This window comes from Theropithecus gelada, chromosome 9 (assembly GCF_003255815.1).
Source record: "Theropithecus gelada isolate Dixy chromosome 9, Tgel_1.0, whole genome shotgun sequence".
Lineage (NCBI taxonomy): Eukaryota > Metazoa > Chordata > Mammalia > Primates > Cercopithecidae > Theropithecus > Theropithecus gelada.
In genome coordinates this window covers 5,974,832-6,002,091 of record NC_037677.1, presented here as the reverse complement: position 1 = coordinate 6,002,091, position 27,260 = coordinate 5,974,832, and the positions used below count along the sequence as shown (strand labels likewise).

The following is a 27,260-nucleotide window of genomic DNA, read 5'->3' as shown; positions in this document are numbered from 1 at the left end:
CTCAAATACCTGACCTCAAGTAATTTGCTCGCCTCCACTTCCCAAAGTGCTGGGATTACAGACAGACATGAGCCACCATGCCTGGTCGATGGGGAATTATTACTCTGGATCCTTGCAGTGGTGCTACAGATTCCTTCCTCCTGATGCGGAGGGTGGTCGATGGATTCTGGGACTGATCCTAGCCTTAGAACTGAACACTGGGGAAAGGATCATGACTTTCTAAGGGGAAGACTCCCCAGCTCACAGGGGAGGGAAAGGCCTGAGCTTGCTTTACATAAGAAGTTCATTATAAAAATGCAAGCCAAAAATAGACAGCAGATGCAGCACAGCTTTACTGAGGAGTGGCCTTGAAAAATGACAGTGAGAGAAAATCCCTCCAATGGGCAGAGCATCGAGGGATGCACCCAGCCATCCGCTCTGTGTGGGAAGGAGATGTGGTTTAAGATTCGAATAGACACCTACTTGTGAGTGGTACAGAAGACGTGGCTCTCTGGTTAGCGATTTGGGAAAGACTGCGTGAGGTAGCTCACGTCTGTAATCCTGGCACTTTTGGAAGTCGAGGTGGGTGGATCACCTGAGATCAGGAGTTCAAGACCAGCTTGGGCAACATGGTGAAACCCCATCTCAACTAAAAATGTAAAAATTAGCTGGGTGTTGTAGTGGGCCCCTGTAATCCCTGCTACTTGGAGGTGGAGGTGGGAGAACTGCTTAAACCCGGAGAGCGGAGGCTGCAGGTGAGCCGAGATCATGCCATTGCATTACAACCTGGATGACAGAGTGAGACTCTGTCTCAAAAAAACAAAAAACAATAGCAAAAAAACAGAGTGAGTGTGAAGCATGAAGGTATTTGTATCTCATGACTTTGCTCCCAGGAAGCGTCCATCACAGAAGATGCATTAACCAATCAAGCAGACAAAATGACAAAGCCAGCCCTGGTGACACCAGTCAGCCCTGTCATTCCTTGGTCACCTACCATGGCATGGTAGGGCCATGAAAGAAGTGGTAGGATAAGAGACACAGAGGCTGTCCTGGAGCCCTGCAGCGTAGACTCCCACTTCCCTAGGCAGATCACACCACAGCCTGCACCACGCAGAAGCTGCTGGCCCAAGCATTGAAATAGTTGGCTAAAGGTGGCACTAAAATGTCAACTCAGAGGTGACAGTCTGTGACGGTGGGGCACCACTCTCCAGAATGCAGTATATACTTTGAATCAAAAGCCTTTACACTGCCGGCCCCAGTGGCTCACGTCTATAATCCCACCACTTTGGGAGGGTGAGGCAGGCAGATCACTTGAGGTCAGGAGTTTGAGACCAGCCTGGCTAATGTGGTGAAACCCTGTCTCTACTAAAAATACAAAAAAATTAGCCAGGCATGCAGTGAGCCAAGATCATGCCACTGTACTCTAACCTGGGGGACAGACCGAGACTCCATCTCAAAAAAAAAAAAAAAAAAAAAAGCTTTATATGGTCTGACCCCCCCAAGTAGAAAGAACACAAAGGTCTGGAAACCAAAGGGCCTAAGCGGCCTTATCATCACTCCCGAAGACCCAGCAGTGGATCTTGTGTTTCCTAGTCCTGCAACTCTGGGCTCTGCAGGGCTGGAGGTCCTGATCCCCAAGGAATCACACTTTTGCCAAGGGACACAAAAGTCTCAGTGGATTATGAGTTGCAGCTGCAGCCTAGGCACCTCGGGCTTTTTGTATGACCCGGATCAGCAGATCAGGTGCACCTCAGCTCCTCAAGTCACTCCTTGTGCCACTTGTGATGCCAATTGGAACTAGTGTATCCTTTCTAGTCTAAGAAGGACATGATGACCAGAGACACAGACCCCCAGGGATGAGGGCTGACTACCCAACCAGGTAAGCCCCCAAGACCAGCAAAGATGCTGTCTGGGCCCGCGGCTCTCCGGGACACAGGGTGCAGGTGAGGATGAGCACCCGCTGTGGCTCGGGGACAGCGGCAGCCACAGGAGTTGTAGGTCTTCCTTTCAACCTCCCTCTCCTCAGTTTCCCCAGAAGAGAGGTCAGCAGCAAGCTGGAGGTCCTGTTTCTTGGTGTCCATGGAGAAGTCTATCCGAGCAGTGTTGAGATGGATGAAGGGGAACACAGAGGTGCCCCAACCAGGCCCCTAGCGAAGGACATAGCCATCTGCTGGGAGCTAACAGCAGATATACTTTAGCCACAGTTGTATGCTGGTGGGCCTCAGCTGCAGAGAACTACCTCACCCACAAGGATACCCTTCTTCAGGGGATCCAAAATGACAGATCGTGGCAGGAGCAGACAGGGTCGGCCATGCCGGCGCACCCCAGGATGACTGACCCGCCAGGCGCTCTGCAGCTCCCACGGCTGGCGAAGGTTGTGTGGCAGTTTGGCTTCTCCCGCTGCCTGGTCCTGTCTCCTTCCCTGTCTTTTCACAGATGTTGATCCCAATCAATATCCTGCAATCCCAAATCCATCTCCTTGTCTGCCTCCTGAGTGTCTAGACGGCACTGATGACTATGTATGCAACATGCTTCTACACACTTAGAAAACTCTCTGGACAAATGCACACCAAGAAACTGGTTTGTCTCGGGGAGGGGAAGTGGGTAGCTTGGGACAGAAAGTAGAGGGAAATATACTTTTTATTATTTTCCCCTTTTGGATCATATAAATTTTTGTACAATAAACATGTATTTCACTCAAAAAAAAATTTAAAAATCCAAAGAAAAGAAGGTCTAAATTATTAGTATATGTTATTGTTTGATCTTGGTATAATGAGTGGGATAGAAGTTTAAAGAGAAGAAGTGTTCAAAATGGAAAACAGCAGGAGAGAAAGAGAAAAAGGAGGGGTAAAAAGAAGAGGAAAAATAAGAGCAAAGCAGAGAAAACACATTTTATGTGGTGGTTTGGAATGTTTGGGTAGTGTGAAAAGCTTGCCCTTGGTGCCTTCTAATTTCCCCTCTCAGACCTGCTCCCTATCCTAACAAGTGCCACCTCTATCCTCCACAACCTTCCACCACGTTATCTCTTGCTGTCCCTTGGAAGCTCCAAGCACAGATCTCTCTTTCATTGTTGTTGTTGTTGTTGTTGTTGTTTGAGATGGAGTGTCTCTCTGTTCCCCAGGCTGGAGCGCAATGGCACGATCTCGGCTCACTGCAACCTCCACCTCCCGGGTTCAAGTGATTTTCCTGCCTCAGCCTCCCGAGTAGCTGGAATTATAGGTGCATACCACCACGCCCGGCTGATATTTTGGATTTTTTAGTGGAGACAGGGCTTCACTATGTTGGCCAGGCTGGTCTCGAACTCCTGACCTCAGGTGATCTGCAGGCCTCAGCCTCCTAAAGGGCTGGGATGACAGGCGTGAGCCACTGCACCCAGCCAGATTTCTTTTTTTTTTTTCTTCTTTATTCTTCTAGTGTCCAGACTTTGATTATAATTAATCAATTAATTCATTGAGCAACTATTTATTCAATATTCAGGGTACATTTACAAAGGAAGAACTGTGGTAAATATTCCAAAACACAATCATGTTGAGGTGTGCATGAATAACAGGACCCTGATTAAATGTTAGCCAAGGCGTTTGATTTAAACATTTAAAAAGAAAACTCCAAAGACAGAAGTGTTGGAAATACTTAGAAACTAATAGCGAGCTCACCTCTGCGCTGTCCTGGTGTGCAGGTGGTGTGTCTTTACATTGCTCCTGGTGCTACAAGAACAGCTACACGGCTATTGTCATTTTAAGACCGTGTGTACAGATTCCAACTGTCCAGGATTTCATCATCACAGGTAGTCACATATTCACACCCGAGTGTATGCAACTCAGCTGTGCACTGAATACTTTGTGCAAAAACACCCAAAGGGGACTGTGGGGTGGAGGAGACTGCGGGATGGAGGGGACTGCGGTGTGGAGGGGACTGCGGGGTGGAGGGGATTGTGGGGTGGAGGAGACTGCCAGGTGGAGGACTCCTAAGTGCACCAGACAGGTGACTGGTGAATATGCTACAGCACTCGGAAATATACCAACATACACCCCACACATATTTATTTTCAGGAAGGGCTGCCCACGCAATTTCACCCCCTTTCCTCCCAGAAGAATAGATTATACACAGATCAGTTGAAATGAAGTAGGTTCATCAGTTCTAACAAATGCACCACTCTGGTAGGGGTGTTGATAGTTGGGGTGCCGTGCACGTGTGGGGGCAGGAGGCACAGGGGAGCTCTCTCTACCTTCCACTTGAGTTTGCTGTGCACCTAAAACTGCTCTAAAAACAAAGTCTATTTTAAAAGAAACCTCACAGTTGCAGTCGCCACAGCTGCCTCCTGCTGCTGCCCCATACCCTCGGAGCACAGCTTCTCAGACGAGCTGTTGGTCCAGCACCTCCACAGCATCTCCACGCAGGTCAGAGCAGAACTCTCAGCTCCTCGTAATCCTAACCAGCTCCCGCTCATCTTCCCGATCTTAGTAACTGGCAGCATCTTTTTTTTTTTTTTTTTTTTTTTTTTTTTTTACAGAAACAGTTTTTAGTTTTTAATGAACTTGTAAACAAAAAAGCTCCCATTTCAAAATAAAAACAAAATCCCAGATCATATAGATGTTTACAGTGATTACATTTATCTAAGCAACATACGTACATGTTCAGTTGTAAGATGTCTGGCAACATCTTTCACTGAGTACACAAGCCAGAAATCTGAGTCATGCTGATTCTTCTCTTTTCCTCCCCCCAACCCCGCCGCATCCAATCAATCAAGTAAGTTCCGTAGGTTCCACTTTTAAAGTAGATTCCCTAAGTGGTCACTGCTTACCATCTCCACCGCTATGACCTTCAACTGACAAACGCGAAAACCCCATCACTTCTCCTCTGCTCCCAACCTTTCCATCGCTTCCCATCAACTCTGAATATAATCCCAAACTCCTCACCTGGCCTACGAGGCCTTCACTGACCCAGCCCCTGCCTACTTTTTCCACCTGCATCTCTGACCCGGGCCCCTGGCTCATGCACTCACGCCAGCCTGCTTGCTGTTCCTGGGACATCGAGTCATTCCTCCTCGGCGACGCTCTTCCCCTAAACAGCAACATGGTTTGTTCCATCACTGTATTCCAGCTCCACCCAATGGCTTTCCTCGACTTCGTCACCTGAACGAGCATCCTCTCCACCCCATCCCTGGTATGATTGACTTACCTGCGTTATTTTTCTTTGTGAGACTTACCGTCCAGAGCATTACACCATATTTTCATCGGTTTATTTGCTTCTTATCTGTTCACCTCCTCAGAACTTGAGCAGTATTATAATAGCATGGATTTGGTCTGTTTTATTCTCACTATGATACAAGTACTTATGTACCTAGCACATAGTAGGTACAACAGAGCACCAAAAATGAGCTCGCAGAAAGTGAAGAATTCCATTATTTGTCTTAAAAAGGCAAACAAGCTGGGCACAGTTGCTCACGCCTGTAATCCCAACACTTTGGGAGGCTGAGGTGGTCCAATCCCTTGAGCTCAGGTGAGAGCAGACTGGGCAACATGATGAAATCCTGTCTCTACAAAAAATACAAAAATTAACCAGGCAAGGTGGCACGAGCCTGTAATCCCAGCTACTCGGGAGGCTGACTGGGAGGATCACCTGAGCTTGGGAGTTAGAGGCTGCATTGAAATCATGCCACCGCACTCCAGCCAGGGCGACAGAGCAAGATCCTGCTGCAGCAAAACAAACAAACAAACAAAATGCAGGTAAGTTATTAACATGGGGAAATATGGGTCATAAAGGAGAGAGCTGACTTTTTCAGAAAAAGACAGTTATTAGGTATCCAACAACTGATAAATGGATAAAGAAAATTTGGTATATATACACAATGGAATACTGTTCAGCCATGAAAAAAAAAGAATGAAATCCTGTAATTCTCAGTAATACGGATGGAACTGGAGGAATTATGATAAATGAAATAAGCCAGGAACAGAAAGTTAAAACCACATGTTCTCAGTCACACGTGGAAGCTAAAAAGTGTCAGTCTCACAGAAGTAAAAAGTAGACAGAGGATACCTGAGGCTGGGAAGGGAGAGGAGAAGGGAGTGATAGGGACAGATTTATTAAAGGACACAAAATTACAGCTAGACAGGAAGAATAAGTTCTAGTGTTCTGTACCACTATAGGATGACCTCAGTTAACAATAATGTATTAAATAGTTTCAAACAGCTAGAAAGAGGTGGGGCGGGGGCTCACACCTGTAATCCCAGTACTTTGGGAGACCGAGGAGGGTAGATGACCTGAGGTCAGGAGTTTGAGACCAGCCTGACCAACTTGGTAAAACTCTGACTCTACTAAAAATACAAAAAAATTAGCTGGACATGGTGGCGGGCACCTGTAATCCCAGCTACTTGGGAGGCTGAGGTGGGAGAATTGCTTGAACCCCGGAGGCAGAAGTTGCAGTGAGCTGAGATCGCACCATGGCACTTCAGGCTGGGTGACAGAACGAGACTCTGTCTCAAAATAAAAACAAAAACAAAACCCAAAATAGCCAGAAGGAGGATACTGAACATTCCCAACAGAAAGAAATGATGGATGTTTGAGATGGTGGATGTGCTAATTATGCTGCTTTGATCACTACACATCATATGTATCGAAACATCACTATGTATGCATGAAGACGTACAGTTATGATTTGTCAGTTTTAAAGTAAAATTTTAAAAAAGAAAGAGAAAGAAAAAGACAAGTGAGAGAACTAGAAATTCATCCCACACCCACCAGGGATGAAATTAGCCTAATCTCAACAGAGTTCAGTCCCTTCATCTAACAGACAAGGAACAGAGTCCTTCATCGCATGTTGGGGAGGGGAAGAATGAGGTTACTCAAACAAAAAGTTTCGAACTTCTCAGAAAAAAAAATGAATTTCGTCAATTCGAGATACGGCTAATGCCCCATCTGGCCATGACTGACGAAACAGACCTTTGGATTCCGTGAAACGAACCCCTTGCTAATGTCACTTCTGGTTCTTCAGGCCTCCTTGGCAGGTGGCTGGCTTCTCTGTTCTAACTTAACCCTCCAGATGTCATGTGAAAAAAAGTATGCTTGTTATGAAATAATCCTCTGGCTTCATTACCCAGGAAGTCCCTGCTTTGTGTTTGGTGTTTTTGTTTTCTCAAGCTCTGACAGCAGAAGTTTCTGGGGGAAACTGTGGGTCTTTATGGACGGGGGTGAAGTTGTTTAGAACCTAAACTAAACAAGATATTGTATTTTCTTCCTCACGCTCTCTTACTCACGTACTCAGAAGACAAAGGTACTCCCTTCAGTTCCCAGAAGTTGGTCTGCTCTTTTTTGTTTGTTTTAATGGTAGAGATGGGGTCTCGCTCTGTGCCTAGACTGGAGTGCCGTGGCACCATCGCTAGCTCACTGCAGCCTCAACCTTCCAGGCTCAATGATCCTGCCACCTCAGCCTGCTGAGTAGCTGGGACTACTGGCACGTGCCAACATACGCAGCTAAGTTTTAAATTGTTTCTAGAGAATCTGCTCTCACTATGTTGCCTAGGCAGGTCTCAAACTCCTGGTCTCAAGCAATCCTCCCGCCTCAGCTTCCCAAAGTGCTGGGATTATAGGCAAGAGCCACTACATCCAGTCCACTTCCGCTCTTAGGGAGAGGCGAGAGCATCCCGGAGAGCACTCGGTGCTCCCAAAAGAAGGAGGTGACAGAGCCCATGTCCCCTCAGCCCTTCACACAGCCTCCCCTTGCCTTCCTCTCCTACTTGGCACTGCGGCTGCACTAGGACCCCTCACGAAGACCAGGAGCCTCATGAAGAGGACGAGAAGTTCCTCCAGCACCAGTCAGGCCAACATGTCAAAACTCGCATAACTGGCAGAAACACAGAGGCATCGACCACTCCTCTTGACAACAGGGTTGGTAGAAGTATCAAGGGCCTGATTTTGATGCCCGGCACAAGTTATGGGAGCAGCAGGGTATATGCTGCCCAGGGGCTTCCAGAAGCTCCTGGTCCACCCCATCAAGGAGCCAGAGGTGCTGCTGAGGTGCAACACATCTCAGTGGGCTGAGACTGCCCGCAAAGGTGCCCCCAAGAACTGCAAAACCATCCTAGAAACAGCAGCCCAGCTGCCCATTGGAGTCACCAATCCCAGTGCCAAGCTGTGCAGCAAATAAAACGATTAGACGGCTCGTGTGCACATTTTATTTGTTTTTAAATAAAACCACAAAAAAAGAAAGAAGGAGGAGGTGGAGGAAGAGGAAGGAGGGAGGAGGAGGAATTTACATCAGCAGGCTGATTACATACTAGTCCTTGAATTCATGGTTGAGTGTACTGACCATTCTCCCTACGGACACTGGAAGGTTTCTGTCAAACCCTTCATAGCATAAATGTGGACTCTAGACTTGGGCCACAACTGAATGTTATTTTTTTCTCGAACCCAATTCCATAAAGTAAAAGCCTGATGAAATACAGTGAAGGCTGATGCCCTATTAACCGTGTTTCCCAAATCCAGAGCTCTAAAAAGTTTCTGCATACAGTCATTCATTCAATGCTTAATGACTGAGTATTAATTCCATTATCAGCACTGAACTCAGCACTAGGAGTAAGAAGCTGACCTAGAGGCATATCCTCTCTCTAAAGATGCATAGAGCCTTGTCGGAATGATCAGCCGTGTCTCCAGAGAACTACAAGGCAGTTCTAAATGCCCTGAGAGTGATGGGCTTGTGGCATGTGTAAGGGTTAGACAGACCTGAGACCTAGACATGACACCCCTCCTAACGAATTATGTGAGTGTGGGTGTTTCACGACCACAGTGAGACACGATGCCTGCACTTGTAACATGGAAATAGTGATGGCATGCCTACCCCGCCAGATTGCTGTGAGAAGTCAGCAGGAGAGACACACAACATTCTCAGCACAGTGCTTGCCATGTAGTAAGTGCCTAATCCATGCTAGCGATTACTTTCAATATTCGTAAGATGCAGATAAGGGAACAGCCCGGAGGAGAGGGAGCACTTCCAGAGGGGGGGATGCGGTAAGACTTCCTTCAATAGGTAGCACTGGAGCTGGGTGTTAAGGAGTGAGTGAGCTTTAGGCTTATGGATTTAACAGAGGAAACGAAGAAAAGAGGAGGCGGTGTTGTGGCAACAGTAAGCAGTTGATGATTTTTGTTTTGTTCTCTGGTTCGCTTGGGGATATTTTTGTGGCAAAGACAGCATGAAGGATAGCGAAGAATTAATATTGAAGAGATAGGCCAGGGCAGGTTATGAAGGATTTTGAATACCGGGCTAAGAAATTTGGGCTTAATTTCAAAGACGTTATGGACACTCCTAAAACGTTATGTTTTAGATAAGGGAAAAGAAAAATGTTCTTCAAGAAGGTTAAACTGGGGCTGGGCACAGTGGCTCATGCATGTAATCCCAGCACTTTGGGAGGCTGAAGTGGGCAGATCACCTGAGGTCAAGAGTTTGAGATCAGCCTGGCCAACATGGTGAAGCCTTGTCTCTACTTAAAAAAAAAATTAAAAATCAGCCAGGCGTGGTGGTGGGTGCCTGTAATCTCAGCTACTTGGGAGGCTGAGGCAGGAGAATTGCATGAATCAGGGAGGCAGAGGTTGCAGTGAGCCAAGATTGCACCACTGCACTCCAGCTTGGGCGACAGAGCAAGACTCAGTCAAAACAAACGGCAAAAAAAGATTAAACTGGAAGCAATGGGTAAGAACGGTGGAATGGAGAGACACGTTTGAGTGAGGGAAGCCAGCCGAAAAGCTGTACAGACGTCTAGACAAAATGTGACACAGCATGCCTTCACCTCCCTGCAAAGACCACAGCCCACTGAGCTCCAACGGTGCTTTGGAATCCGTGTCCTGGGCCGCCATCGGTAACTCATCAGTGCTGGCTTGAGAGATAAACTCTATTATCCATCCCTGAACTAAAATCATGACAGAAGTGGCCACGGAGCTTTGCTGCTATCCCCCCAGCAAACACGTCCTCCACTCAAATGGAAACGGGGCCTTCTGACAACAGCACTGGTCACCATAAGCCGCAAACGTTAACAAAGTCAGTTTTCAATGGTTAGGGACGGGGCATTCAGTTCATGATTCATACAAACCACCTGTTCTCTCCCAGTGTTTTATGGGTGGCACAACCCACAAGTCAATAGTGGCTTGGGAACTAGACATTTGAGTAGAGTTGGTTTATTTGATTCATAGTGGATTTTGGTTTTCCACGGGACCCAGTGCCCTTGTCTAGTAAAATCTGGTGGAAATTACAAACTGCAGAAATTCAACTCAGTGCTACAATAACAGGATGCACCTGTAGATTTCGTAGAACTAGCAGCAGCGTTTTCTCTACACCACTTTGAGAGAAATAACCCTGTTTGTGTAGTGCCAACCGGGGCAGAATCTGAAGTGTCTTGCCTGGCTGTCAGCCATGGGAGGCACCGATCTCAGTAACATCTACCCATGCGCCATCCACTTAACAAGCAAAGATGGAAGACCCTCGTGCTCCAGACTTATCCGGCAATGGGTCATTTGCTTTTGATGGGATTATCAATTTGACAGACGTGCTTGCAATTAATTGGGGGCTTTCTGCTTCCAATCCAAATTCCCACAGTTAGATCGCTAGCGCTTTGGGAGCAAAAACCCTTCTTTGTTTGTTTTTGCTTCTCCCAGACCCTGGGCAAGAGCTCCCTGTTCCTGGATCCTACATTGATATGCACTGAATTGAACTATACTAAAGGGCACACCCAGGAGTGCATGAGCTGAGTAAAACGTAATTCGTGGGACCTCATGTGGACATTTCAGGTCCATGTCTAACAAGATAAAGGAGAGAAAATCCTGGGGGACGCCACAGGCCTGGGAAAATGACCTCCTACGAAGCCTAACAAGAACATCCAACACATAAACAGCAGGCTCTCTGCAACGGCTTTGGTCCTTCCACTGCCGTGCTCCCAGAAAGCAAAGGGTTCTCTCCTGTTCGGATTTTGGCTCTGAGACCACAGCTCAGCACATCACTCCTCTAGAGAAAAGAAAGTCTAAGATGAGAGAGTGAGGCTGCTTTCATGTGGCGCCACTGAGTAGTGCAGGGCAGGCCTGATCGCTGAACGAATCCCTGCAGATGCCAGCGGTCACCTCCCCTTTTGAGTGCCCATTTCTTTTCCTCTTTGAGGAGACTGTGAGCATCTTCCATGCAGGGCTATGTTTTTGCTTCTTGGCTCTCCCCACAGGTTCTAGCATAATGCTTTGATTAATGGCAGTCAACGTTTGTTGGTGGATTATGTGACAGAGGTGAAATTATTTGATCTGGGTTTCACCTTTTCCTTTCCCCGCCACCCCTCCCCTCCTTTTTTTTTTTTTTTTTTTTTTTGAGAGGAGCCTCGCTCTGTCACCCAGGCTGGAGTGCAGTGGTGCGATCTTGGCTCACTGCAAGCTCCACCTCCCGGGTTCACGGCATTCTCCTGCCTCAGCCTCCGGAGTAGCTGGGACTACAGGCTCCCGCCACCACACCCAGCTAATTATTTTGTATTTTTAGTAGAGTCGGGGTTTCACCGTGTTGGCCAGGATGGTCGCGATCTCCTGACCTCATGATCCGCCTGCCTCGGCCTCCCAAAGTGCTGGGATTACAGGCGTGAGCCACCGCGCCCGGCCTTTTTTATTTTTATTTTTTTTTAAGAGGCGAGGGCTTGCTCTGTGGTCCTGGCTGGAGTGCAGTGGCACAATCACAGCTCATTGCAGCTTTGACCTCCTGGGCTCAAGCGAACCTCAATGCCTTGGCCTCCTGAGTAGCTGGGACTGTAGGCACGCGCCACCACGCTCAGCTTCGCTTTTTCCTTTCCTCCTGCTCCCCTGGCGAAGATGCTGGTAAACAATGAACCAGTCAAGAGGACAGCAGCCGACGGGAAACAGGAGAAACCCCATGATTCCAGGACTAAACAGGCTTCCCATTAGTCCTGGCTCATAGAGGAAGTCATGCTCCATGTTTCAACATGTCCTCAAAGCTCCTTCAACTCCAAAATGCGTGAAGACAAAATGGGAATTTTACTCAAGATTTTTGTGGGCTGTTAGGGAGAAGAGTTAACATTGCAAAGCATATTGCAAACTCTTATCTTCAAATGATTTTTAAATTTTCTTCCTAGTTCTTAATTATTTCTCCAGAGCTCCCCTGCTCTTTCCACTCTGAGTCCTTTCTCTGCCAGTCTCCTCAACATGACTTCTCCGTAATCGACCAGCATTTCTTTTATTCTACAGAGCAAGTTTTCTCACCCTGGGCACCTCTAATTTGCATGTTATGCCACCACACCAAGTGAGCGTCGGAGCACCAGTGTTTTAATCCCTGAAAACTGTCCCCAGGGGATTCAGCACAGAGGTCCTCCTGGCAGCCTGTAGTCTCCAGAGTGACACGTCCTCAACAGTCAAAGTGAGCAAGCTATGGTGTCCATCGCCAAGCGGGGTTCACCATTCCCGTCTGTGTTCGCTTCTCTCCTACCTCCTTCCTTATCCCATCCTTCCTCCTTCCTTTTTATTTCTGCATTCAATTATTCATGGTTATTCATTTCATATGGGCATCTACGCCACTTGGTTCTACAGATTTTTTTGTTTGTTTGTTTGTTTGTTTTGAGACAGAATGGCCCTTGTCCCCCAGGCTGGAGTGCAGTGGCATGATCTTGGCTCACTGCAACCTCCACCTTCTAGGTTCAAGCAAGTTTCCTGCCTCAGCCTCCCGAGTAGCTGAGATTACAGGCGCGTGCCACCACGCCTGGCTAATTTTTGTATTTTTAATAGAGGTGGGGTTTCGCCATGTTGGCCAGGCTGGTCTCGAACTCCTGACCTTAGGCCATCTGCCCACTTTGGCCTCCCAAAGTGCTGGGAAAACAGGCATGAGCCACCGCACCCTGCTGGTTCTATGGGCATTGTCGAAGTGACCACTAACAAGCCCCGAGGGTATGTAAAGGAAAATGAAGGGTGATTGATTTCTCACCACCTCTCCCCTTTTTTCCTCTACACCTTTGCCCCTGCTCCCCAATCTAGACTCTAATAAACAGAAATGATTTCTGTTGCAAGCTGAAAACTCGTTAGAGTGGTTGGGGCTGGGAGGTGGCAAGTCAAACTTTACAGTTGTCTGGTTAATAAATGCTGTCTGCAAGGACTGTCCGACATTGTAGGAACAAGAGAAGAACCCAAGAGAACAACGAACTCCTGTCCACAAACGCTGCTGCCTCTCTGCCATCTCCTAACCTCAGCCTCACACACTTGAATGTCGCCAATCCATTTGATGAGCTGGTATCAGTGAATTTTCTCCTGGCCAAAGCTCACAAATTCTGTTCCCCGCTTCTTGCCCCATATCCAGGCATTAAAAACCGCGTTGTCCCTTTGCCTGATATTCTGGCATCAAGCCTCCTTGCCATTCCAATTTATTTCACCTTCCTCCAGTCCTTATTATTTCCTTCCTGGAGAGTATTTCAGCATCTCTATGCCTCAGTCTCCCCTGCACACCCCACCAGTTCAGCCTTATTATCACATCACTGGGCTGTGTTTCGCCCGGGTTAGACAGCTTCAGTGGTTGAAGTCTATAGATCTTATTCTGTTTTTCGAGGTCCACTTGACCCTGAATTCAGCTGACATTTCTGCCCTTAGCTTCTACCCCATTCTACTTCTGGTTAACTATGGACCACACTGCTTCTTCGGGAACCATCTACCAAGGCCGTATCCATCCTTCAAGGGCAACACGTGGGCCATTCCTGATCATGTCAGCTCAGCAACTTTTCCCTCCTAAATTTCAATTGCTCTTCTTATCATAATCACTAGTATTCGCCCCACTGTACGTCTAGAAAGAAAGTGGTCTTAAACCTAAGGGAAGGCAGTCTGGGTCAGAAATGTGTTGTCCGCTGTGATGAGCAGTTTCTTCTGGGAAGTACCAAGCATTTCTGATAATAGAATTGAGCAATTTCCTGATGAAGTGAGACTCGGCTTGCGCTGTTGACCGGCTGTCCCTGGATGAACTTAGTTACCTTTAACCAAATGTTCCTTTCTTGAACTTGAACTTAATCTACTAACGTTATCTACACGCCTTTCCCCAAACAAACAAACAAACAAACAAAAAACAAAAAAGCCCTCTAGTAGGAAAGAAATCTTTGAACTGGACTTATTGGAAATTACCTCCTTGCAGCAGGTTTGAAACAAAACTTTGAATTTGCCTCACAAAGAATTTGTCTGAAACTGCTTTAGTATATGCTAATTATGTTTGTATGCACATGTGGCTTCATACATAGTGGTTGGATACCCATATGTGCTATGCACTGTGTTAGGTGACGTAAGTTCACAGATAAAGTGGACATAGGGCTATCCTCTAGAGGCCCACAGTTTGACACCTTAACCTAAGATCCTTGGACCTTTGAAGTTCAGATTGCCCACTACCATTGGGTGCGGTGGCTCACACTTGTAATCCCAGGGACCTGCAGGGCTGAGGTGGGAGGATCGCTTGAGTCCAGGAGTCTGAGACCAGCCTGGGCAACATGGCAAAACCCCGTCTCTACAAAACTTAGAAAACAATTAGCCAGGCCTGGTGGTGCGTGCCTGTGGACCCAGTTACTTGAGAGGCTGAAGTGGGAGGACCACTTGAGTGAAGGAGGTAGAGGCTGCAGTGAGTCGAGAGGGCAACACTGCACCCCAGAAACCCTGTCTCGAACAAAACAGAGCAAAACAAAACAAAGTGCCCATCATGCTCCTGAAACTTCCTATGGATTTATCCAGAGTATGTGCGGATGTGCATTTTTTCCAAGGAGAGAAACCAAAGGTTCTATCAAATTAAGAGAAGAGTTTTTACCATTGTGGAAGACAGTACAGCAATTCCTCAAGCATCTAGAATCAGAAATACCATTTGACCCAGCAATCCCATCAGTGGGTATATATCCAAAGGAATAGAAATCATTCTACTATAAAGTCACATGCACCCTGTTTATTGCGGCACTATTTACAATAGCAAAATGGAACCAACTGAGATGCCCATCAATGAGACTAGATAAAGAAAATGTGGTACATATACATCATGGAATACTAGGCAGCCATAAAAAGGAATGAGATCATGTCCTTGGCAGGGACATCGATGAAGCTGGAAGCCATTATCCTCAGCAAACTAACATAGGAACAGAAAACCAAACGCCACATGTTCTCACTCATAAGTGGGCGTTGAACAATGAGAACACATGGACACAGGGAGGGGAACATCACACACCAGGGCCTGCTGCAGGGTGGGAGTGGAGTGTGAGGGGAGGGAACTTTAGAGGACAGGTGAGTAGCTGCACCAGACCACCATGGCACACGTGTACCTATATAACAAACCTGCACGTTCTGCACATGTATCCTGGAACTTACATTGTAAAAAAAGAGTTTTTAATCCCAAACAAGATTAACAGCAACTAGAAGAAAGAAAGAGATATAAATAGTGAATTGCAATGCGGCACGGCAGGTGTTATGATGGAGCAGAAAGGAGTGGAAAAGGCCTCCTGGAGGAAGAGACCCTCAAGTGTCTTTCCATTTCACCTGTAAACTCATTAAGGGCAGAAGCTTTGCCATAGCTTCAGTATGAGATCTTGGGCAATTCATGACAAAATGGGTCTGCTTTTGCACTCCCCCCTCACTTCCTCTCACATCACTGCATCGTGCCATGCAGCATCAACTGGAAACCTCAGTGTCAGCAAACGACGACAGAGCGTTCATCTGCAAGGTGAGCCAGAAGAGCCAGTTCAATGACTTGTTTCACCATGGTCCATCTCAGAACCAAGACTTGGGCCTCTTATTTATCAGAAAAATTGTGGGGGCTTTGTGATGTGGCCTTTAAAAAATCTTGTCATCGCCAGGCATGGTGGCTCAAGCCTGTAATCCCGGCATTTTGGGAGGCTGAGGTGGGTGAATCACCTAAGGTCAGGAGTTTGAGACCAGCCTGACCAACATGGTGAAACCCCATCTCTACGAAAAATACAAAAACTAGCCGGGTGTGGTGTCAAGTGCCTGTAATCCCAGCTACTCAGGAGGCTGAGGCAGGAGAATCGCTTGAACCCGGCAGGCAGAGGTTGCAGTGAGCCGAGATCACGCCATTGCTCTCCAACAACAGCAACAACGACAAAGACATTAGCATAAATTTAAATATTTTATAATGACAATCCATTAACTACTTAAAGCATAAGCTATTTTCCAGGAGAGGCAGGAAGTTCATTCTAGTTCCACGCCCAAGAAGAAAGGAGCTTGACTTTGGTGGGAATACTAGGAATTTCTACTGAAGCAGTCGCCCGCACAGTGAGAAGCGTTCCTAGAGAGGAAGTTATACCTGCTGCGGAATTTAAGAGAATCTTGTCACATTTGGATAAATTTTTTGAGACAGAAGTCTCACTCTGTCACCCAGGCTGGAGTGCAGTGGCGCGATCTCAGCTCATTGCAGCCTCCACCTCCTGGGTTCCAGCAATTCTTTTGTCTCAGCCTCCCAAGTAGCTGGGATTACAGGCGCCCGCCACCACGCCCGCCTAATTTTTGTATTTTTAATAGAAACGGGGCTTCGCCATGTTGGCCAGACTGGTCTCAAACTCCCGACCTCAGGTGATCTGCCTGCCTTGGTAGGCAGATCATTCTCAAAGTGCTAGAATTACAGGCATATGCCACTGCACCTGGCTAATTTTTGTATTTTTTTTTTTTTTTAGTAGAGACAGTGGTTTCACCATGTCATCCAGGCTGGTCTCGAACTTCTGACCTCAGGTGATCCACCCACCTCAGTCTCCCAAAGTGCTGGGATTACAGGCATGAGCCACCGGGCCCAGCCGACATGATGCATTTTGGGACCATGAATTCCTTTGCTTGCCCGGATGGTTTTCTTTTTGTTACTATCTTTGATTGCTTTCTAGTATTTAAAAAATTGTATTTTGCTCTAACTATGCAATGGCTTTAAGTCTTAGACAAATTTCCAGGGAGCAAAACACAGTCAACCATTTCACAATAATCAGAAGGGAGCTCTGATCAATAAATAAGCGAGACTGAATTTTACAAAAAATTCCAAAGTTTAAAACCAAAGCCCACTTTTTGCATGATCCTTTAAGAGAAAGACAAATCTGGAAGCAAAACACCTTATAAAATGACAGTGCACTTTCCGAAGCCCAGGGAACCGTGGTGAAATCATGATGGCTAGTACAGGTTGTAAGTCTTGGGGAATTATTTATGAATTCTCAGGACCCATCAGTTCGCTGCATCCGTCTCCGTTATTTGAATATTGGAGGCTGCCTGATCAGAATCTTGGCAGGACTTTGCTCCTTCATCCCGGTGGTCCCTGCTGACTCCTCAGGACGTTACAGCCCTGGGGGAGGACTCAGCTTACGAAGTGCTGGGTGAGACCACTGCCAAGAAGTGCTTGCTCACCCTACCTTCAACGGCAGGGGAATCTCCCTTTCCTTTTATGGGTGTAGCCGAAGAAAGGATTCATAAATGAAGTTCAATCCTTCTCATCAACCCCAGCCCACACCTCCAGCAATTGAACTTGAAAAAAAAAACCTGGTTTGAAAAATTACCGCAAACTATATTGTCATCAAAAAAAAAAAAAAAAAAAACACTTCCTATATTTGAGATGAGAGAAGAGAGTGCTAGGCAGTTTCCTGGCTGAACACACCAGCCCAATACTTAAAGAGAGCAACTCCTGACTCCGATAGAGACTGGATGGACCCACAAGGGTGACAGTCCAGGCGGACCGATCTTCCCATCCCTCATCCTCCAGCGCGATGCCAAAAAGAGGCTGACGGCAACTGGGCCTTCTGCAGAGAAAGACCTCTTCACTGTCCCGGCAGGTCCCAAGGGCCAGGAAGATGGATCCATACCTGCTCATGTGGGGACTGCTCACGTTCATCACGGTGCCTGGCTGCCAGGCAGGTAAGGGCCTGTGGGTGCCCCCAGAATTCCAGGAAGGCTGATGGGCCTCCTTCTCCCCAGCCACAGAGCCAGAGGGAGTCCCCAGGTAGATGGTTCCAAGAAGAGAGTTGAATCTTGGGTTCCACCTCTTGCCTGTGACCCACGGGGACCCCAGTTTATGCCTCAGTGTTCCTTCGTCCGTCAAGAGAGCCTGAAATAGCATTAGGTTCTCCTGTCCTCAGTCCTTGACGATTAATTCTGGGAAGAATGGTGTGGCATGATATTTGGGATACTTGGATGTTAACAGGGCCCTGATGAGCAGGTTCCTCAAGAAATTATCTTTTATTCTTCAGTGAATTTCCTTTCTTCTCTGCACTCCCACCCCCCAGCTAAGAAGCTATCAGGAAGCTCTTTAAGTTCAGGTTAATTTGCTGGAGACATCAGTACTCATATATCAAACACTGGGATAATTTAAGGTCTCAGAAAAGTTTAGCTTCAAGGTTGTATTCATTGCTTTTACTGCCTCAGGAAATAATACCTAGGAATTTCCTAACAAGTGCAACGTTACAGAAATTTTTAAAAATAGGCATACTCACTTTTAGAACATTACTACTTCTCATAATACTATATATACACATATGTATGTGTAAATGTGTTTATATATGCAAATTTTAAATTTCATTCCTTCTTTGAAATGGATTTTCTCAAATTTTTTTTTTGACACTGTCTCTGTCAGCCAGACTGGAGTGCAGTGGCACGATATTGGCTTACTGCAACCTTCGCCTCCCAGGCTTAGCGATCCTCCCACCTCAGCCTCCTGAGTAGCTGGGACTATAGGCACAAGCTACCACACCTGGTTAATTTATTTTTTTGTAGAGATGGGATTTTGCCGTGTTGCCCAAGCTGGTCTTGAACTCCTGGGCTCAAGAGATCCACTCACCTTGGCCTCCCATAGTGCTGGTATTACAGGCATGAACCACCGTGCCTGGCCAAGACTTTTTTTTAAAAGAAATAAAAAACCACCAACTTCTACCTCAAACCACTCTTCCTAATTGAGTGTGAATTTTCTAATAATGTCTTCCCTTTGCTTACTCAGGAAGACAGATAAGAAAGTTCATAGTTTTTTTTGAAAGTCTACAATGACAACAAGTAGAATGCCAACTGGCTGCAGAAATAATTTATTAAGAAATGAAACATGATGATGCATTTAAGGAGTCTGCTTGCTTGTTTAGGGGAAGTGGCCAAGTCATGCTGGGCTGTGTGCTGGCCCAGATGTAGGAATGTCTTTAAAGAGGACATTTTATTTACTTATTATATATTTTTCATTTTATTTTTATTTTTTGAGATGGAATGTCGCTCTGTCACCCAGGCTGGAGTGCAGTGGCATGATCTCAGCTCACTGCAACCTCCTCCTCATGGGCTCAAGCAATTCTCCTGCCTCAGCCTCCCGAGTAGCTGGGATTACAGGCGTGTGCAACCATGACCAGCTAATTTTTGTATTTTTGGTAGAGATGGGGTTTCACCATGTTGGTCAGGCTGGTCTCAAACTCCTGACCTTGTGGTCCACCGGCCACAGCCTCCCAAAGTGCTGGGATTACAGGTGTGAGCCACCATGCCTGGCCTATATTTTTTATTTTAATAGGTTTTTGGAGTGAGCCACCATGCCTGGCCTATATTTTTTATTTTAATAGGTTTTTGGAGGACAGGTGGTGTTTGGTTACATGAATACATTTTTTAGTGGTGATTTGTGAGATTTTGGTGCACCCACCACCGAAGCACGTATGCTGTACCCAATGCATAGTCTCTTATCCCTCACCCACCTCCCACCCTTTCCCCTGAGTCCTCAGAGTCCATTGTGTCATTCTTATAAAAAGGGTATACTTTTAGGAAGGTTTTCAATGTGATTTCTATGTCCACAGGGTCTTTGCTAACTCAGTCCAAGCCAAGAACAGCAAAATCTTGACAATTAATCATGCTCTGCCTCTGGAAGACACATTTCAAGTAAACTCGTGTTATTTCTAGCCATTGGTGACTTATCCAAGGGTCTGAGTGGTCTTGGTGGGAGGAGGGGAAGTAGAGTCCCATAAGGACTCTTTCACACCATTCTCAACATCTATCCATACACCATCTGCCTCTCAACACTATAGGGAATACAAAAATGAGCAAGACATCGCCCTGACACTTAAGCAATTTATAACCAGGTGAGGAGGAGAAAAGCATAGATATAAATACTGTAATACCAGTCAGAGAGTGGTAAGATATACGGAGCGTGGGGCTATCAGAGAAGGCTTCATGAGGGTGACATGTAAAGGGAGCCCCAAGGGACCAGTAAATTTCCATCAATGAGATTCCAGGGAGAGAGGCCCCTATAAACCAAAACATAGGAGCGCCTTAGGGAGCAGCAGGTGGTCCACTGTGCTCCTACCCTGGACAGGGAGGGTGGGGATATGGGAAATTCAAACTGGAAAGTTAGGACGAGGTAAAATGAATCATCTAAGGCATTAGGCATTTTTAGTCTCTATATTACTGGGCCCTGGGATGTGGTCAGAAAGAGAATTCTCCTAGTTATAACTTCTTAACTTCACTTAGTAGGCGATAAAGAACTACAAGAAAATTTAAAACTACCATTTAGAAAGTAACTTCTATGTGCCAGATGTGTGTCTTATTGTAATCTTCCTAGCCACTTTGCAGTATGGATGTCATGAACCCGTAGATGAAGAAGAACCCAAAACTCAGACTCGCACAGGCAGTGACAGTGCCAGGGTTTGAACCTGGTCTCCCTGGATTGTTCTGTTTCTGTTTATTGCAAACAGGGTCAGAGCTTTATGGAGATGAGGTTGGCATAGAGTGGAGGGAGATCAGGTGCACACAGACAGGTCACGAGGCTCTTAAAATTGTCCAATCACGAGGCAAACGAGGACCCAGTGGCCAAAGACAATGACATGGGTCGAGTTTCTGGAATCAACAGGAATTCTCTGGCCTCACTCCAGGGTAAGAAACCATTTCATCACAGACTTTTTTTCTCCAAGAGGAACCCAGTCTTGAAACAAATCAGACTTTTTAATTCCTCAGGGTGAGAGTTCTCTAATGAAATCAGACTGTCAACAGATGCAATTTCTAGCTGATTCATAAGGGCAGATTTTCATTCTGAAAATTTCCAAAGCCACCATTTAACATGGCAAGGGTTTATGAGGACGTATTAGTCAACTTGAGTGTTTTTAGTCTCTATATTACTGGGCCCTGGGATGTGGTCAGAAAGAAAATTCTCCTGGTATTACCAATATGGCACGTTATTGAAGGCACCTTTCTCAGAACTGTGGAAATTCTGAGAGCTTATGTGTCCCTTGATCATCTTTCTTTCATTCTAGGAATTCTGTGATCAAATCTTTATCCTCTAGACTCAAAAATAATTCTTTAAAAAAACAGTGCGGAAACCCATTGAGATCATGTGTTTGTGTAATTATCCCTTCTTGTAAAGACAACTGCCCACAATGGAATTTCCCATCTTCGCCTTTGTCAGTCAAACACAAAATGTTTAACCCTTCACATTTAATCTTTCAACTTCTTGAGATCCCAAAGTATTATTGCTACTGTTACTTCTTCATTCATCTTCAAGACATGCCTTGAGGCTGGAAGGGCTTTTCCTAAACATTGGGAGTGCTTCATGAGACAGTTGCTACTTTCCTTAAAACAGCATGCCTTAAACAGACAGTTTGATAAATCACCTGGGCGTATGCTTCATTTTAGATGGGAGAATTGAAAAAGAAAAAAATTGACTTCCCAATTCTGCACCAAAAGAATGAGTTTCACGAATGCGTCAGTTAGAGGTGCTAATATAGAATGGTTGGTGGGCTCTATAACTCCTCCATCCCACTCCCCTGATAGAGAAGTATTCCTAGACTGGTTTTTGCCTAAAGGCTTGGGTATTCTGAATACTTCTTTGTGTTTTTTTTTTTTTTTTTTTTTCTTTTTGAGACAGGGTCTCACTCTGTCGCGCAGGCTAGAGTGCAGTGGCGAGATATTGGCTCGCTACAACCTCTGCCTCCCGGGTTCAAGCGATCCTCCTGCCTCAGCCTCCCCAAGTAGCTGGGATTACAAGCATGTGCCACCACGCCTGGCTCATTTTTGTATTTTTAGTAGAGACGGGGTTTGACCAAATTGGCCAGGCTGGTCTCGAACTCCTGACCTCAGATGATCTGCCCGCCTCGGCCTCCCAAAGTGCTGGGATTACAGGCATGAGCCACCACGCCCAGTACTCTTTGTGATTTTTTTTTGTTGGAGTCATTCCTCTGCTAGCTATGGGCACCATCAAGGCAGGCAGTCCCTCAATGTAGTGGCTGTTCCTGCTCCTTCCCCGCCCCTCTTCTTGCCCAAGGATGAGCAGAAACTTTACAGATAACGAGAGAATTCCCTAGGAAATGAGGCATGTTGCCTGAGGTCACAGGGAATAGAATTAGCAGGAAGATAAACCGTGCAGGAATCAGAAAGTGGGCCAAAGCACTGAGGAGAGGACACCGGGAGGGCGTGAGTTTTTGACAGATTTCTCTCTGTAAAATGAGGAGGTCACCCAGGGATCTTGAAACTCCCTTCCAGTTCCTTCACTCTATGTCAAGAATTCCAGAAAGGAAATAAAATAAGCTCTGCTTAAAAGGCATTTTCAAGCTGGGGAACTTTGGGATGAAAAAGTTTCCCAAATGAAGACATACTGGCAGGGTCAGGGTTGAGCGACTGTAGTGTGTCAATGCACCAAAGCCTGATGTCTCCTTGTGGGTTATTTCCAGCTCTGAAGAAGTACTGCCTGGCAGCCAGCATGACCCATTGCTTTTGTCATTGCTGCAGCTGCAGGTGTCAAGGCAAAAACTCCACTCACTCAATTCTCAAAATCTATCCAATACCTTTTATGCCCCCTTTCAATACTACAGGAAATGTAAAAATGAGCAAGACATAGTCCTGATCCTTAAGAGAGTCGTAAGCTGGTGAGGAGAAAGGCATGTATATAATCATAGTAACACGAGTCATATGTGGTAAGATCTACTGAGCGTGGGGCTATCAGAGAAGGCTTCATGAGGGTGACATGGGAAAGGAGTCCTGAGGGACTGGTACATTTCCATCAGTGAAATTCCAGGGACAGAGGCCACAAGACACAGGCTGCAGGTGATCCACTGTGCTCCTACCCTGGACGGGGCGCAGGGGGGGAGGGCGGTATCCTCTGCTGTTTGTTTGCTTGTGTAGGAATTTTCCCCTCAAACAATGTCCTTGTCTCCCATTGGAGAAGTTTTACATGAGTTGGAACCCGTCTCTCTTCTCTATTCCAGGCCGTTCCCTGAGAGAAGAGAAAAGGAAATCTTTTTTTATTTGGACAGTCTCACTCTGTCACCCAGGCTAGAGTGCAGTGGTGCAATCTCAGCTCACTGCAACCTTCACCTCCTGGGTTCAAGCGATTCTCCTGCCTCTGTCTCTTGAGTAGCTGGGATTACAGGTGTACACCACCATGCCTGGCTCATTTTTTGTAATTTTAGTAGAGATGGGGTTTTTGCTATGTTACATAGGCTGGTCTTGAACTCTGAACCTCAAGTCATCCACCTGCATGGGCCTCCCAAAGTGCTGGGATTATAGGCATGAGCCAGTGTACCCAGCGGAAAAGAGAATCTTAATTCAGTTGATTACTTCTAAAAATGATAAGACCTTCTTCACTGAAAGAGTTCACATAGAAGCTGAACTTGAATCCAGCCCTCTTAAATTTCAGTTCAATATTCCCTGGACATCTGCAATCTGTACATGAATTCTCAGTGGTATTCCTTCATCCATCCATTCATGCATAAGGATTACAGAGATGAAGAAAGTTCCAGCTCTTGTCCTCTTGTGCTCACAGTTTAACACGGGAGACAAAACTTCTGCTGAGTGGCTCCCATCCTGAAGTCAGCCAACAGTGTTTGCCGATAGCCCCCACTGAATCCCCCACCATATGCTCAAGTAACTCACTAATTTAGGGGAAAACAATAATATAATTGTCTCTAGAAATTTTAGGTATTTTCCACTCTAAGATTACTCCAGTTTTTGACTGATCTCAAGGCAACTCTGGGGTTTGCTTCTGTCAAAAAGAAACACAGTTCCCATTGGGAAATGTGTGGAAAGTAATTGTTCAAAACGCCAGCTGTACGTTAGTGTGCATCCAGGATGCTTTAAAAAGTGATGTCTGAGACTAATTAAGATGAATTAAGTGGACTCTCTGGGGAACAGAACTGAACATCACAATACCTTCTCTTCAGTTCCTTGTATACTTCCAAATTGCACTTAGGATTGAAACTCACCAAATTAGAGAGATGGAATAATGACTTTCATGGTTGGTCTGATTCACTAGGAACAGGTGTGCTCAAGCAGTACTTCTCAGCTTTTAATGTATTCAGAAATCATTCAGGGATCTTGTCATGGAGCAAATTCTGACTCGGGAGGTTAGGGGTTAGCGCCTAAGATTCTGGTGTAAACAGATTTCACAGGAGGCCTATGTTGTTGGTGCATTTTGAGTAACCCCATTTTGAGTAACAGGGCTATCATGTCAGAGAAGAAATAGGCATTGCTTCTACCCACACAGAACTTGCGAGTGAAACGAGAAAATAGGCTGAGCATGATAGCTCACGCCTGTAATCCCCGCACTTTGGGAGACCAAGGCAGGAGGATCACGTGAGCCCAGGAGTTCAAAACCAGCCTGGGCAACATAGTGAGACTCTGTCTCTTAAAAAAAAATTAGAAAAAGGGAAAACCAATCTGGGAAAGATCAAATATTGCAAAGAATGTCATAAATGATCAGAATAGGGAGAGTGACATGCTACCTGGAGAACCAGAAAAAAAATTCTCAGAGAAGGTGGCCCTGGGACCTCCTGGCTCTGAATGGCGGTTCTGAATATCAGGAGAGGGCTGGAGGATGGTATTTTCTAGTGATGTTGCTGGAGTCATATACATGGACCATGTTCCATCAGTAGTGAGCTGACCAATTAGAGAGATGAGGCGTTTGCCAGGACAACTACATAATGAGCCATATTTCAACATACATGCAGTTTTGGGTGTGTGTGCCAAGCAAAAGGAGTCTCAGATTCTTGGACAAAAATGAATACTTTTGGTCAGACAGACAGCATGTGAGTGCTTCTCACCCAACTTCAACCCTGCAGTGTCTACAGGTGTCATTGGTCCCCAGCAGATGTCCTTGGTGCAATGAGTCACTGATCACTTATTGCCAGCACCACATGACCCTGGACGGCAGCCAAAGAGTTCCTGAGCCTTGTTTCCCTACCTCCACATTTTTTCCCTGACCCAGCCTGAGCCACGTGCACACCACAAGGCTGGAGTCCCAGGGGTTTTGTCCTGATAGCCCATTCTCCCACTCCCAGACCTAACCAGTTCCCCAGGGGTTCTTGACCAGCAGTTCTGCCTGCAGCCCTCCACCCAGATCCTGCTTACAGGAGGGGTTCAGGTGGCTGGAAACTCCAAGGCAACAAAGTGTGGGTGGCATGGGTGGAGTTGACCGGAAGGTCACTGTGCTGGGAGGAAGAGGAACGGGAGGAAGGAAGGGGCAAGATACGGATCAGGAGTATTCACATCCTGTGCCAGCGAAGGGGCTTGCCCCATGGTAGAAGGTGTGGCCAGACGAGCTCGCTGGCCCATGTCCCCCCCTTTCCCAGGCTTTTCCCTCCCACGCTGTATGCAGTGCAAGAACAAGCTGATGCAATTGGACTAGCAGCAATTGAGTCGTTTTTCCCAAAAGGAGAAGAAAGAGCAATGTTTTAAAAGAATAAAAAGGAAGCTGCAGCCGGGTGCAGGGGCTCATTCCTGTAATCCCAGCACTTTGAGGTGCCAAGAGGGGAGGATCCCTTGAGCCCAGGAGTTCGAGACCAGCCTGGGCAACATAGTGAGACCCCACCTCTATTTTTCAAAATGATAATTAATTTTAAATAAGGAAGTTGTATTGAAGCCATTGGTTTCTTTATTCTAAAGAGTGTGGAAAATAGGACAGTCTCCAACAGACCCTGATTTCCTTTGGTAACAAAGTGAGCAAAGCTGTAGACCGGGAAACAGATGGCTAGTTCAGGCCGGCCATGCACCAACTCTGAGACTGAGAGCTATGTTTCTTTCTGGGCTTATTTGCTTCAAGCTTTGTTCCAGAAAACATTTGAACACTAGCTAGAACCACGACAGTGAATACCCATTGCCTAAATGCTATCTTTCAGGTATTACGTTCAGACATAGTATTACTTCAGTTAATTCCCAAAATATAGTAGGTCATATGATCATCTCCGTTTTATTTTATGCCTGGCGAACTGAGGCTTACAGTGGTTAAATGGGTTGCCCAATGTAGCCCAACAAGGAAGGGGCTAGGATTGGAAACAGGCGGTCTCATTCCAGAGCCTGCCTTTTTCCTCCTGTCTAAACTGCTGCTAAAGGTCAAAGACGAAGGTGCCATGTGAGCAGGGAAGTTATTTTTGGTTTTTACAAAGGTGAAGTAATACGCTATGAATAATGCCCACTGCTCCTTCAGCCCCAGGTACATTCAGTGAGGCGGTACCCACAGAGCTGTGTGGCACTCCTCAACCTGCTGGAGCAGCCGGCCTCCTGCAGGATGGCTTAAGGCCCATCTGGTCCTTGGGGTCTGGGTTCTCTGGGTTCTGATGTTCCCTGCAGCCCTCCTTCTACCCCCAGAGCAGCTTGGGGCATCTTTGGAGAAAGCGGCACTGTCGCACCTGCCCCAGCAGCCACAAAACAGAGGAAATTCTGAGCACCTCCGGGCGTGAGTCACCACACCACATTCAGGAATTGCCACCTCTGCCCACAGAATCACCCACTCTTTTCTGTTTGGGACCAAAATAGATACCTCCTTCAGAAGCTTCTGCTTTCTGTACTCTCAGCAATAAAAAAACAAAGGCAAGGATAGGTGTGTGCCTCTGAGGCGTGAGAGGGGCGCCTTTTCTCCCTTCGGAAGGTTTTCAGAGAGAAGTTGTTGCTACAGCAGTAGGGGCAGCAGATGGGTTGCGGGTACAGGAGGAAGCGGGAGAATCAGGGCGATCAGAAACAACCTCTTGTGTGGCAGGACTGCTGGCTACTGGTTTGCTCATTCCTTTGTTCATTCATTAATTCAGCAAATGTTCACTGAGGAACTGCTGTGTGTCAGGCACAGGTTTGAGACACAGAGATGAATAAGAGCCCGTCTTTGACCTCCGCACAGACAATTATGACCCAGGCTAAGTGCTGAGATCAAGTTCAAAGGAGTCGATGGAACACGCAGATTGATGTTCATTACTCCTGCAAAACCCAGCACAGCTCACATCAGGGACTGCCTCATTCACGTCCTGTTAGATGTGACAGAGAGGACAGCAGAGAGCACTGTTTTGTCATCAACTACTAAAATTATCAAAACCAAACGCCACTAATTTTGAACTTCA

The 27,260-nt window shown here is 46.4% G+C and overlaps 1 protein-coding gene across 4 annotated transcripts in view; it reads left to right on the top strand.

Moving 5' to 3' along the window:
- The first annotated feature begins 17,570 nt into the window (after positions 1–17,570).
- Positions 17,571–27,260, top strand: part of IL2RA (interleukin 2 receptor subunit alpha) — a 52,681-nt gene continuing 42,991 nt past the window's right edge. For 3 of the 4 annotated variants that reach the window (XM_025397031.1, XM_025397030.1, XM_025397028.1), the window contains exon 1: positions 17,571–17,850. In XM_025397031.1, the coding sequence (XP_025252816.1) occupies positions 17,787–17,850 (64 nt within the window). In that variant the 5' untranslated portion in view covers positions 17,571–17,786. The remainder of the gene's footprint in view (positions 17,851–27,260) is intronic. The other variant, XM_025397029.1, reaches the window with a different exon arrangement.